This window comes from Ichthyophthirius multifiliis (genome assembly GCF_000220395.1).
Source record: "Ichthyophthirius multifiliis unplaced genomic scaffold scaff_1120509250480, whole genome shotgun sequence".
Taxonomy (NCBI): domain Eukaryota; phylum Ciliophora; class Oligohymenophorea; order Hymenostomatida; genus Ichthyophthirius; species Ichthyophthirius multifiliis.
Window position 1 is genome coordinate 1,753 of NW_004086709.1, and position 11,521 is coordinate 13,273.

General features: G+C 15.6%; 1 protein-coding gene across 1 annotated transcript, besides 17 other annotated features; it reads right to left on the bottom strand. All coding sequences in view use genetic code 6, as the record gives it.

Moving 5' to 3' along the window:
* Positions 1 to 525: 525 nt before the first annotated feature.
* Positions 526 to 591: a microsatellite.
* Positions 592 to 1,120: 529 nt separating this feature from the next.
* Positions 1,121 to 1,161: a microsatellite.
* Positions 1,124 to 1,161: a microsatellite.
* Positions 1,162 to 1,912: 751 nt separating this feature from the next.
* Positions 1,913 to 1,967: a microsatellite.
* A 1,400-nt stretch (positions 1,968 to 3,367) lies between these two features.
* Positions 3,368 to 3,401: a microsatellite.
* Positions 3,402 to 4,382: 981 nt separating this feature from the next.
* Positions 4,383 to 4,437: a microsatellite.
* Positions 4,389 to 4,437: a microsatellite.
* Positions 4,438 to 6,156: 1,719 nt separating this feature from the next.
* Positions 6,157 to 6,210: a microsatellite.
* Positions 6,157 to 6,219: a microsatellite.
* Positions 6,160 to 6,217: a microsatellite.
* Positions 6,220 to 6,300: 81 nt separating the features above from the next.
* On the bottom strand, positions 6,301 to 6,909 carry IMG5_076940 (hypothetical protein; the record flags this gene model as incomplete). The annotated part of the gene is made up of 1 exon (XM_004036512.1): positions 6,301 to 6,909. The coding sequence occupies one exon, from the start codon at positions 6,907 to 6,909 to the stop codon at positions 6,301 to 6,303; it is 609 nt and encodes a 202-aa protein (XP_004036560.1).
* A 1,445-nt stretch (positions 6,910 to 8,354) lies between these two features.
* Positions 8,355 to 8,445: a microsatellite.
* A 961-nt stretch (positions 8,446 to 9,406) lies between these two features.
* Positions 9,407 to 9,455: a microsatellite.
* Positions 9,456 to 9,995: 540 nt separating this feature from the next.
* Positions 9,996 to 10,034: a microsatellite.
* A 753-nt stretch (positions 10,035 to 10,787) lies between these two features.
* Positions 10,788 to 10,839: a microsatellite.
* Positions 10,830 to 10,882: a microsatellite.
* Positions 10,883 to 11,125: 243 nt separating this feature from the next.
* Positions 11,126 to 11,194: a microsatellite.
* Positions 11,195 to 11,364: 170 nt separating this feature from the next.
* Positions 11,365 to 11,506: a microsatellite.
* Positions 11,507 to 11,521: the final 15 nt, after the last annotated feature.

An 11,521-nucleotide genomic window follows, 5' to 3' on the forward strand; every position in this document is an offset into this window, starting at 1 on the left:
ATGAAGATTCTTGGGAAAAGGGAAAAAACTATTTTTTAGATGGGAAAAAATGCTCGTTTTTAATTCATTTTTCCCATATTATAGAGACTACTGGGTAGAAATATAAATAATTCCAGGAACTAATAGATATACGAGATGCTGATATTTTTTTATATATACCATGTTTACTTGTCTTAAAGCTTTTAGATAAGGATGATAAGAATATTTGTATGTTTTTTTTACCTTAAATGTTCGAAAAAGGACATAAATTTAATGAGATTTTGGATGATTTAAATAAAGAGTTTTTTAGTTGGAAAAATTAGTTTAAAAAAAATTATGTTTATTATAATGTTTTGGAATAATAGTTATTAGGGATTAGAAGTTATGATAATGATTATTATGGGGGTTAATTGGAGAAAATTATTTAAAAAATTAAAATCTTGGCAATGGAGATACAAAGAAATAATCCGATTGAGTGGAATTCTTTCATGGACGTTTCTTTATGTTCTTAATGATAGTTTTAATTTAATTTTAAAATATACTTAAATATATATATTTATATATATGCATATATAATATATATTAAATATATATATATATATATATATATATTTTATTATAGTCTTTATATACTTTACTTTATAATAATAATTTATATTTAATTAAAAAAATTAATTTAATAAACGAAAAAATTTTTCATATTTATAAAAAAAAAAATTCATATATTATTATTTAATTATTAAAAAAATATATATACTTAATTTATATATATTTATATATTTATTGTTTAATTAATATTTTTATATTTCTATAATTTATCAAAATTATTTACTCTGTTCAAAAGATCCATATATATTAACACAATATTTTTTTTATATATTTTCTATTATATATATACTCAATTATATTTGTTATATTATTATTTTTTGCTTTTTAACTATATACATATATGCTTAAAATATTAAATATATAATATTTGTTTAGTTATTTTTTTCTATTTTATATTTCATTTAATTTCACAATATTTTAATCAGATTGAGTTCTGTATACTAAGCAAATTTCTTAAAATATATGAATTTTATCATCTATCCATTTATAATTAATTTTACATTAGTTCTCTTATTTTACACACAAAACTTAAATAATATATATATATATAATTTATATATATATAATATATATGATTTGTTAAAAAATTTTAGTAACAAATATATAATAGAAAATAAATTATTTGTAATAATAAATTTTTTTGTTTGTATTATGTAATTTACTATCTTTAATTATAAAAAATCTATTTGAATTTTAAATTGGAATAATAAAAATCTCAATTCACTAAATAAATCTAAATTATAATTTTTTATTTAATATAAGCTTTTTATCATAAGAATGCTAAATTAAATAAACGAAATTAAGATTTAAATCAAATTAATAGAAACTTTAAAAGGACAGTCTTTAGATATAATTAAAAAATAAAATATGTAAAACGAAGAAATAATCGAAAAAAACGAATTAAGAAATCGTGTGTAAAGAAACTATTGAAAATAATAAAATTTCTTATGTAAATATTAATGAATATTAAGTAATAAATTTGCAATTTACATAATAATTAAATTCAAATATGCAAAATAAAATAGAAAAAAATAATTAATTATATTTTAGTTAATAAAGGACTATTATAAATGAAGAATTAATAATTAAAAATATGATTTTAGTCTTATTTCTTAAAACTCTAACATTTATTAATTGAAAAGAATTAATTTCAATAAAATATTGAATAATAATAGTCATGAATTTAATAAAAGTTTCTTTTTTAAATGTAAAATAGCAATTAATAAAAATAATGATTCGAATAAAAAAAAAATAATTTTAAGACTTATACTATTGAAAGGTTAATAAAATAAATAATTAATAAGTAGAAATTATTAAAAACTTATATTTATAATAAATTACTATATTTAATTAAATCAATTGACTGATTTTATTTAAATTAATATAGCTAATTCTTTAACTAAAGTAAATAATTTAAAAATTGTCATTTCTATATTAGAGAAATATATAGTGATTTCTAAATAAACAATTTACAGTTTAAATAGGAGAAAAATATAAAAAATGATAATTCTTTTAATCAATAATTAACTTAATAATGACAAGAAATAGTTTAGTTAAAAATTATTATTAATAAAATTAAAAAAACGTATTTAAGAAATTATTAAATGAATAAATTAAGTTAAATACTACAATTTAATTAAAGCCATAACAAATAACATAATCATAATAGTATTAAAAAAAAAAAAGAAAAAACTTAAAAAAATATTATTATTAGAGAGTACATATTTAAAATATCAATTTAAATAACGAAATTTCAGATTCGAAAAAAAAAATCAATTAATAATTTACTTAAATTAAGAAGCCAAAAAATAAATAAAAAAATTTAATAAAATATAAAGAAATAGAATAATTGATAAAAAAAAAATATATATAAAAATCAAAATAAATAACTCTCATATAATAATTATAGACTTAAATTAATTAGAATTAGGTATTATTTCAAAATTATCATTATTATAACTATTTGTTTTTAATATTAATAAGAAATTATTGACCTTAAAAATAGAAAACGAGGAATAAAAACCACTAAAAAGTGCCAAAATGAACTTTAAATTTAAATATTATTATACTCCAATAAAAATACTGGAAAAAATAAAAAATGATTGTGATTAAAATTACAGTGTCAAATTAATTAACTATGTAAAAATAATTGTATTTATTATAATAATTAAATCATTAAAAGCGTTTTCCTTAATTAAAAAAACATAAGAGTTTTAATTAAAACTTGAATTATTATAAAATTAATTCTAAAACACTTGAGCAAGTCTTTTGAAAATGTATGTTAGGAAATAGTACAAATTTCATTTTTTATTTTGATTAATTATGTTAATAATAACTTCAATATATTTAATTTAGGTAATAATAATGAATTAATAATTTAATTAAATTAGCTATTTATAATATTTTTAATGAAATAGAAAAGAATTATTGATGAATAAACTATATAGAATAATAAGTTAGTAAAGGAATGAAGAATTATATATTATTATTTTATATTTATTTGAATTTAATTTTTTAAAATTATTCTGTTTAAATTTTTATTTAATATATATATTTTTTATTTTGTTTTGTTTCAGATACAGAAATAATTAAATATTAAAGCTATTAAAAATATATTGTAAATAACAAATTCGTATAATGTATAATAAGCATAAGTCTTCATAATCATATCATAATATTTAAAACAATTTCTTAAAAGTAGAACAATAACACTTAACATTTAGACAGAAATGAACTCTAAAGAATTTTTAATATAAAAATGTTTTTTAAAAAAATTTTGTTTTAGTTTTAGCTTTTGTTTTAGTTTTTGTTTTTTTTAAAAAATAGAGATTAAATCATAAATTTCTTCCTTTTCTATATTATTATTTTTCTCTTATTTATAGAAAGAATAAAAGAATAAATAAAAAGCCACACTAACAATAATTTAGCCAGAAAAATTATTCAGGAAAACATTAAAAAAAAAATTGCATAATTTGTGTCATATGAACCTAATTACTTAATATTCAATTATAAAGAATTTATCTCATATTTATGATCTGTATCAAAGTAATATTTATTACCTAAAACAAATAACATCATAAAAGGAATTCCAGTTTATTATATTCTTAAATACTAGCAAATATTAAATAATATACTAATTATTAATACTAAAAATATAAAATAATAAAATGAAGTATAATTCATAATATAAAGGAAAGGAATAAATAAACCAGAAAGAACAATTAAGTATTTATTAATAAATCGAAGCTTTTATTTGATAAAGAATATCCTGTATATATTCTCGAATGCTATTATAATGTAACTTAAAATAGGGAATATAAGCATTAATGTATAATCGGTTATAATTTTAGAGTTAAACAGTGAAAAATAAATAAAGCAGAAAACAAATTAAAGGTAATTAGAAAATTTAATGATATTTTTTTAAAAGGAATCATTTAATACGCCACATATTTAATTTGTAGTTCTTAAATAAAAAAATCCAATTATAAATAAAGGAATGTACACATCAATTATTTTTATAATAATTAAACTACTATTAGAGACATCAATGTATTTTTTATCAAAAAAGATAGAAATAATCATAATTAAAATTTAATTAAATATTTCGATTTTATTAGATTTATTTAGCCTCTTAGAATAATAACATTATAAAATAAACACTATAGAAATTAATAAAAAGGAATATTAAATAAAATATTGATAATTTTCTCTATAGTCATTACTAATATTTAATACTGAATAAGAAATAATTCCAATTAAAAATAAAAAAGAATTTAAATTTAATTAAAAAAGACTTTTAATATTATTATTATTTTTATTATTTTTATCATATTCATTATTATTATTATTGCTGTTTTTTATATACCTTATTATTTCAACTAAAAAATAAGATATTAATATTATCAAAAATATACTCAAAATTATTGATGTTTCCATTATAAATCCAAAGCAAATTAGTAAAATAAATATCACTAAAATTATTACATATATTATTGTTTTTCTACTATTTAGCTAAAAGTTTATTTCTATAGAAGGTTTTTTTTAATAAATTTGTATTTTTAAAGCTTAAATATTAAAGAAAGTAAACAAAAGCAACTAAATTAAAATTAAAATTGCTACAATATTTAAAAACATAAAACTTTGAAACATATCGTTTATTTATTAAATAATTGTTTATGAGAAATTCCTTACATTTTTTATAAAATTATCTAATTATTCTTAATCAATCTCATATTTATCATTTTTATAATTATTAAATAATTATATATATTAAGATTTAATATTTTCTGCCTTTTTATTAATTCTCATAAATGTTTATTTATTTGGCTAATTAAAAAGCTAATATTTTTTTTAGAAAAAGTCTTAAATTTACCTAAAATTCGTATAAAAGGCATTCGCAACAACAGTATTAGTAATTCCAGGAAGATCCACGAAAAAATCCGGTATAATACTTCCAATATTATTAATAGGCAATGGATTTCCTTTTAACATACATATAGTTGGAGTTAAATCTAATTAATAAGTAAAACCATCTAAAAGATGTGTATTATCCATTATTTATGATATATTTCTATTTTTTATAAACCCTTATTAATTATAACCAAAAATAACACTTTAGATTTCCTATTCAGTATCTCCTCCGTGAGTAAAATATCTTCCATTAAAAGAAAACCCATGATCTGAAAATGCCAATAGAGTACTATTATTATCAATTATATTTAATATTTATGAAATAGTATCATTATACAGTTAAATTCCTTTCAGAATGCCTAAATTTTTCATAAAATCCTTATTTTATTCCGCACTATGTATTAAAGTATCTAAAGCTAATAAATGAGTATAGATAATATCACAATTAAGATCATCTTATATAGTCTATACTAATATTTACTAACATTTTAAATGTTATTATATTATTTCTTACTCTGTACTTGCCTCTAGAATTAATTTTTTGAGTTTCATTTGCTCCGGAAAGTAGTTTTCCCACATTTCAGAGCCTATAAAGCATGATTTTTTTTAGAATTATTAATATTATTAATATACAATATTGTCAGTTTTTATTTCAGAACTTACAAGATTTTCGTTTAAAATAAACCAGGCTGGAATATGACCGGTTAGAAATGCGTTTATACGTAAATAAGTCTCCGATATAGTCTCTATTATGCCTTTAATTAAGATTGTGTTAGAGAATTCCTTGTTTAAAGATTATGTAATGGATGGTACTAAATATTCTTCATATGTATTATCTTTTTAATTTATACTTTATTAAAAATTAACTACAACATGGTAAGGTAGGCAGTCTAGTATTAATATGATTAATTTCTAGGTTTATGGAGGAAACCAGTATTTTTTATAGATTTCTTTCTGGTTATCGTTATCAAAATACATTTCTTGTATAAAAGGATTTCCTAATATCGAATTTTCTTATAATAAAGGATAGGGGCAGAAAAAGCCGAGATTATATAAAAGAAGGCCTACAGTAAATAAAATAATTATATTAAAATATATATATTCAGATTTAAATTCCATTTTTTTTTTTTTTATTTAGATAATATAAATATAAATTAATTATATTTAAATTTATATTTATTTATATCTATATCTATATTTATCTATAATTTATATATATTTTTTTTGAATTCCTTTATTATTTAAATAATTTAATTATTATTTAAATTATCATATAATTTATATAAAAATATAACAATTTTTTCATTTTTTATTTTTTAATCTTTTTTATGTTTTAAAAGTATATTTTTTAATTGACTTTTAAACTTTCGCTAGTTCTTTTTTTTGTATATCTTCATTATTAGCAAGTCCTTCATAATAAAGTAACTCTCTGATATCTTTAAGCTCTTATAAATCATCTATTTTTTCGAATTCTTCTCTTTTCTTTTCCATATTTTTCTATCTGAATTTATCTTTCTTTGTAACTGGTAATCTTATATAATTACTTTCTTCAAATGAAATCCTTTCCTTTTCTTATTTTGCTAATTTATCTTTTTCCCCAAATCTTTCGACTATAGGCCTATTATTAAGTTTAAATTCATCTATATCTTTAGATAGATTTTCAGCTAATTTTCTTTTGAGATAAGTTTATCTCCTTTTCTCTTATATTTTCTCCTTTTCTTTTATTTAGTTATCCTTATTTAAAACTGCCTGTAATTTGGGGACTTAATAAATACCTTTTTTCTCTTTGTTTTCATCTTAGTCTTCTTCTTAAATTAATTCAGGACGAGGTTTATATAATTCGGGATTATCTTCTTCTTCTTCTTCGTTTATTTTTTTTTTAGTAGTTTTCTTTTATAAGGATAAACGCATTAGTTTTTATATTTAGTATTCCAATTTTTTTTCAACTGGCTTTAATTTTCCTAATAAAGTTTTATAAAAAATCAATTTTTTTAATAAAGTTTGGCCTTATATAGATTTTCCATTTATTTTAAAAAGTAAATAAAAATTTATACAAATTAAATAATTCATTAATATTTCATTTTTAGAATTTAATAAGGAAATGCCTTTTTCTAAATTTAATTTTTGTGTATTTTTTTATAATTCTTCTAATTGTTTCTATATTTCCTTATTATTCCTTAATATTTCTTCAATATGTTTATTATATTCTTCTAAATCACCTTCTTATATAATACATTCTTAATTTTATTTTAAATCTTAATTCTTTAATATATGTTAAAATTCTATATCATCTAAATTTATTCTCTATATATATCTTTATAGACGGTCGAAATAATTCTCCTCGTTAATGTTTTTGTCAAATAATTCTTTATTTTCGTCATCTTATATATCTTCTTCTTCATTTTCTTAAATTTATTGTTCAGATATTATTGAGTTTTCCTCGGTTTCTTCTTTATTTGATGAAAATACGCTTTATTCTTCTTCTTCTTCTTAAATGCTTGATTAGCTTAAACTTTCTTCTTCGGATTCAATTTAATTTTAGGTTTTTTTTTTCATTTTATTTTGTGTTTTTTGGTTTTATTTAAAGTATAATTTTATATTTAATTAATATAAATTTGTTTGTGTATATTATTTTTAATTTTAGTTTATAAAAAAAAAGTATAATTTTTAGAAAATTTTTTTTTTTTTTTATATGTAAAAATGTAAAAATATAAAAAAAATTTAAATGAAATATATATATATATAAATACATATAATTTTATTATTTCAAAATAAATGCTTAAATGGTATAATTATTTATGTTTAATGTAATATTGATATTAAATAATATTTTTTATATATATAATTAATAGTCTTTTTTAATACTTAACATTAGTTATTTGCATATTAAAAAAATAATTTTAAATATTGAAAAAAGACTCTGATTTAAATCAAATAAATTATTATTATATTATATTAATTATAAATAGTATTTATTTATTTTTAAAATATTTTGTTTATAGTTAGTTAGTATTTTTTATATATTTAAGTCTTATAGTAGTTATCTTTCATTTCTATATTATATTTTTAAAAATTAAAACAAAAAAAAGGCCAGACAAATAATTACTGTATATTGACTTATTAATAAACAAGTATAGAAATCTTATTTATTTTTATTTATAGGATATATAAATATTTTATGAAACGGAATATCTGCTTTTATATATTTTATAATTATTTTTATAAACTCTTTTCTAGAAATAGTATACTAAATATTTATTATTTATATTGTTACGATCACTATCTCTTTACAAAAATGTAAAAAAGGAATAGTAACAAAAATATCTACTGAAAATTTTAAACTTCGCTTTTATTATTATATATATACAAATATAAATATATATATATAAATATATATATATATATATATATATTTTTATATATATATATATATAATTTTATATATATTTTTCTTTGTCTGTATTTATTATTTTGATTTTTCTGTAAATATTTCGTTTTACTCTTTTATGAGATTTTTTTAAAATGTAAGTAATAATTACAATATATTTCAGGCAATAAAAATTGTTAATATTTTTAATATGTATATTCCAATAAAATTATAAGTAATTTTATACCGATATTTAAATAAATATATAAATAACCATATAACTTAATAGCTTATATATTGAATTTCTTAGTTTATTTTTATATATATAAATATAATTATAATTATTTATATATTATATAATATCATTTTCTTAAAATAAAATATCAATAATATAAACAGTATAAACATATAATAAACAATAACTAAAGTTATAAAAATTTTATAAATAACATCTAAATTATTTTAGGAAGAAAAATCAGAATATCTAATTTTTGCCTTTATATATAAAAGAAAAATAATAACTATATATAATTTATTTGTCTAATTTAATTCTTAATTATATAATTAAATATATACTACAACTAATATCTGATAAGAACGAAATGAATAGGATTATAGGTTTAAATAAAGTAGAAAGTTAATTATATTTATTTGAAATGTAAAATCTTTCTTTCACAAATTTAAGGCAATATCTGAATTTAAGAAAGATTTGAAATAAAAAAAGAAGCCTAAAATATATAAAGGGATTTACTAAATTACTATAAAAATAATAAATAAATAGATACACAAAATCTTTTTTTATATATTTTTTGAAAATTTCCTATTTGAAAAATATAGTAAAACTCCCTTAATAAGAGTAAAACATGACATTTAAATTGATTAGAATTTCTCCCTAAAATCAAAAAAAAGCAAAACCGATAAAAATAAAAGAAATTTTGGTAAAAATAAATAAATAAATATTGTCAGACAAAAAACTAATTTTTAAAGTAAATAAAAATCTATTATTATTTTATTAAAGAAAATTAATATTGAGAATAATTTATATTTTATATATATAATATAAATATTTTTATAATAAAATAAGATATTTAAATTAAGGTATTAATAAATAATGAAATATGTATAATTTTATTATTTTCATAATCATTTAAAAGTTAAAAAATAAAAGAAAAATTTTGTTTATTTTTTGTATGTATGTTATTTATTTAAATTTTCAATATTTTATAGATATTTTTTTTTATTTTATAAAAATATGTATTTTTTTTATATATATATATTTAGATTTTTTTTTATTTAATTAGTTTTTGTATATATAAAATATATTATTTATTATTATTTTTTAATATATATTATATATAAAAAATCCATAAGAAAATAATTATTTAGTATATATCAATAGATTCTTGTTTATTATATATTATGTTTATATTAAAATAGTTCGGTTATCCCTATAAAATCTATTTTTTAGAATAAACTCTTTTTTTTTTCCTTTATTTTTCCATATATTACCTTCTTTAATTATATTTTTCGTTTTTTTTTAAAAAGGATAATATATAGCTTTTCTTAATATATAATTTTAAATAAATATGTTATTATAAAAGTCTTTTTTTTGTATATTTTTATATGTTTATTATTTAATTAATAATTTTTTTATTTTATTGAATAATTTAATTTTTTTTTTTCTAAAACAAAAAATAAAATACATAAAGATATTATATTTTTTTTGTCAATTTTTTTTCATTTATTCTTTAAGTGCTTAAACGAAATTCTTTAAATAAATTTTTTTCTTATTTTATATAATAATTCTATGTGTATTAGCAAGTTAATTGCATATTTTTTTCTTTAGATAAATAATCCTTAATTTCTACAAAATATTTCTATAGTTATATTTATTATAATAAGATATATATTCATATTATTTTTCAAAATTATCTATAATAAAAAATTTTAATTATCTTAAATTTAACTAAAAAGAAGTTTTATCATGCTAATCATTTTATTAATTAGAATTTTATTCATCTTTTTTAAGGTTTTTTATTTTTCTATTCCTTAATTGTTTTTTAACATTTAATTATTTTATTAATTATTATTTTTATAATTAAAATCCATACTTAATTAAGGAAATTTCGCTATTGATATTTTTTATTAAGTTTGTTTTATAATGCTCAGGTTATGAAAAGACTCTTAGTTCTATTTTGTGATTTAAGGTTCTAAAATTAAATTATTAATAGTCTTAGTTTATTCTTATTATATAAGATTATTTATTTATAAATTAAAATTTTCAAATTATGTAAAAGTATTATTTTCAAGATCTTATTGAACTTTTTTTTATTTTTTATTGTTATTTAAATAATATTAAATTTTAAAACATTTTTTAAAAATTACTTAATTATTCTTGTATTATATAATTATTTTAGTTTTCATTATTTTAAATATATTATTATTAAGATTATTATTATATAACATTAGTATTAATATTTATTTCTGAATTATTATTATTATTATTTTATTCTAATTCATTTTCAAAGCTTTAATTTTGATTTTCATCTATAATAATAATTTAATTGTTTTGAAAGTCAATTATTTAATTTTATTCGAAAAATTATTAATCATTAAAATTATAATCTACAATAATATATATATATATATATATATAACTTTTATTTATTTTATACTTTCATTAAGATTATATAACTTGCTTTTATCAGAAAAAAAAGAAGAATTTTGACTCGAAATATAAGAAATATCATCGTTTTTATTTTTAATTTAATTGTTTTTTTATTAATTAATAATCTATTTAATTTTATTATTATTTTTCTTATTAATAATTTATGCAGCATGTATATTATTTAGTCTACATTTTTTTAAATTTTTTCTTATAATCTATAGTTTAAGAAAACTTTTTTATCTAAAAATACTTCTTTAATATTCAATTCTTATTTATTCGATACTACAATTATTTTTTGCAGAAACTAAGATCTATATTAAATAATTATAAAATATATATTAATATACATATATACATATATATTTAAATTTAAATATATATGTATATATGAATATATGTATATATATTAATATATTTATATAAATAAATATATATTTATTTTTATATATATTTATAAATATATATATATATATTTTTAACGTATAATA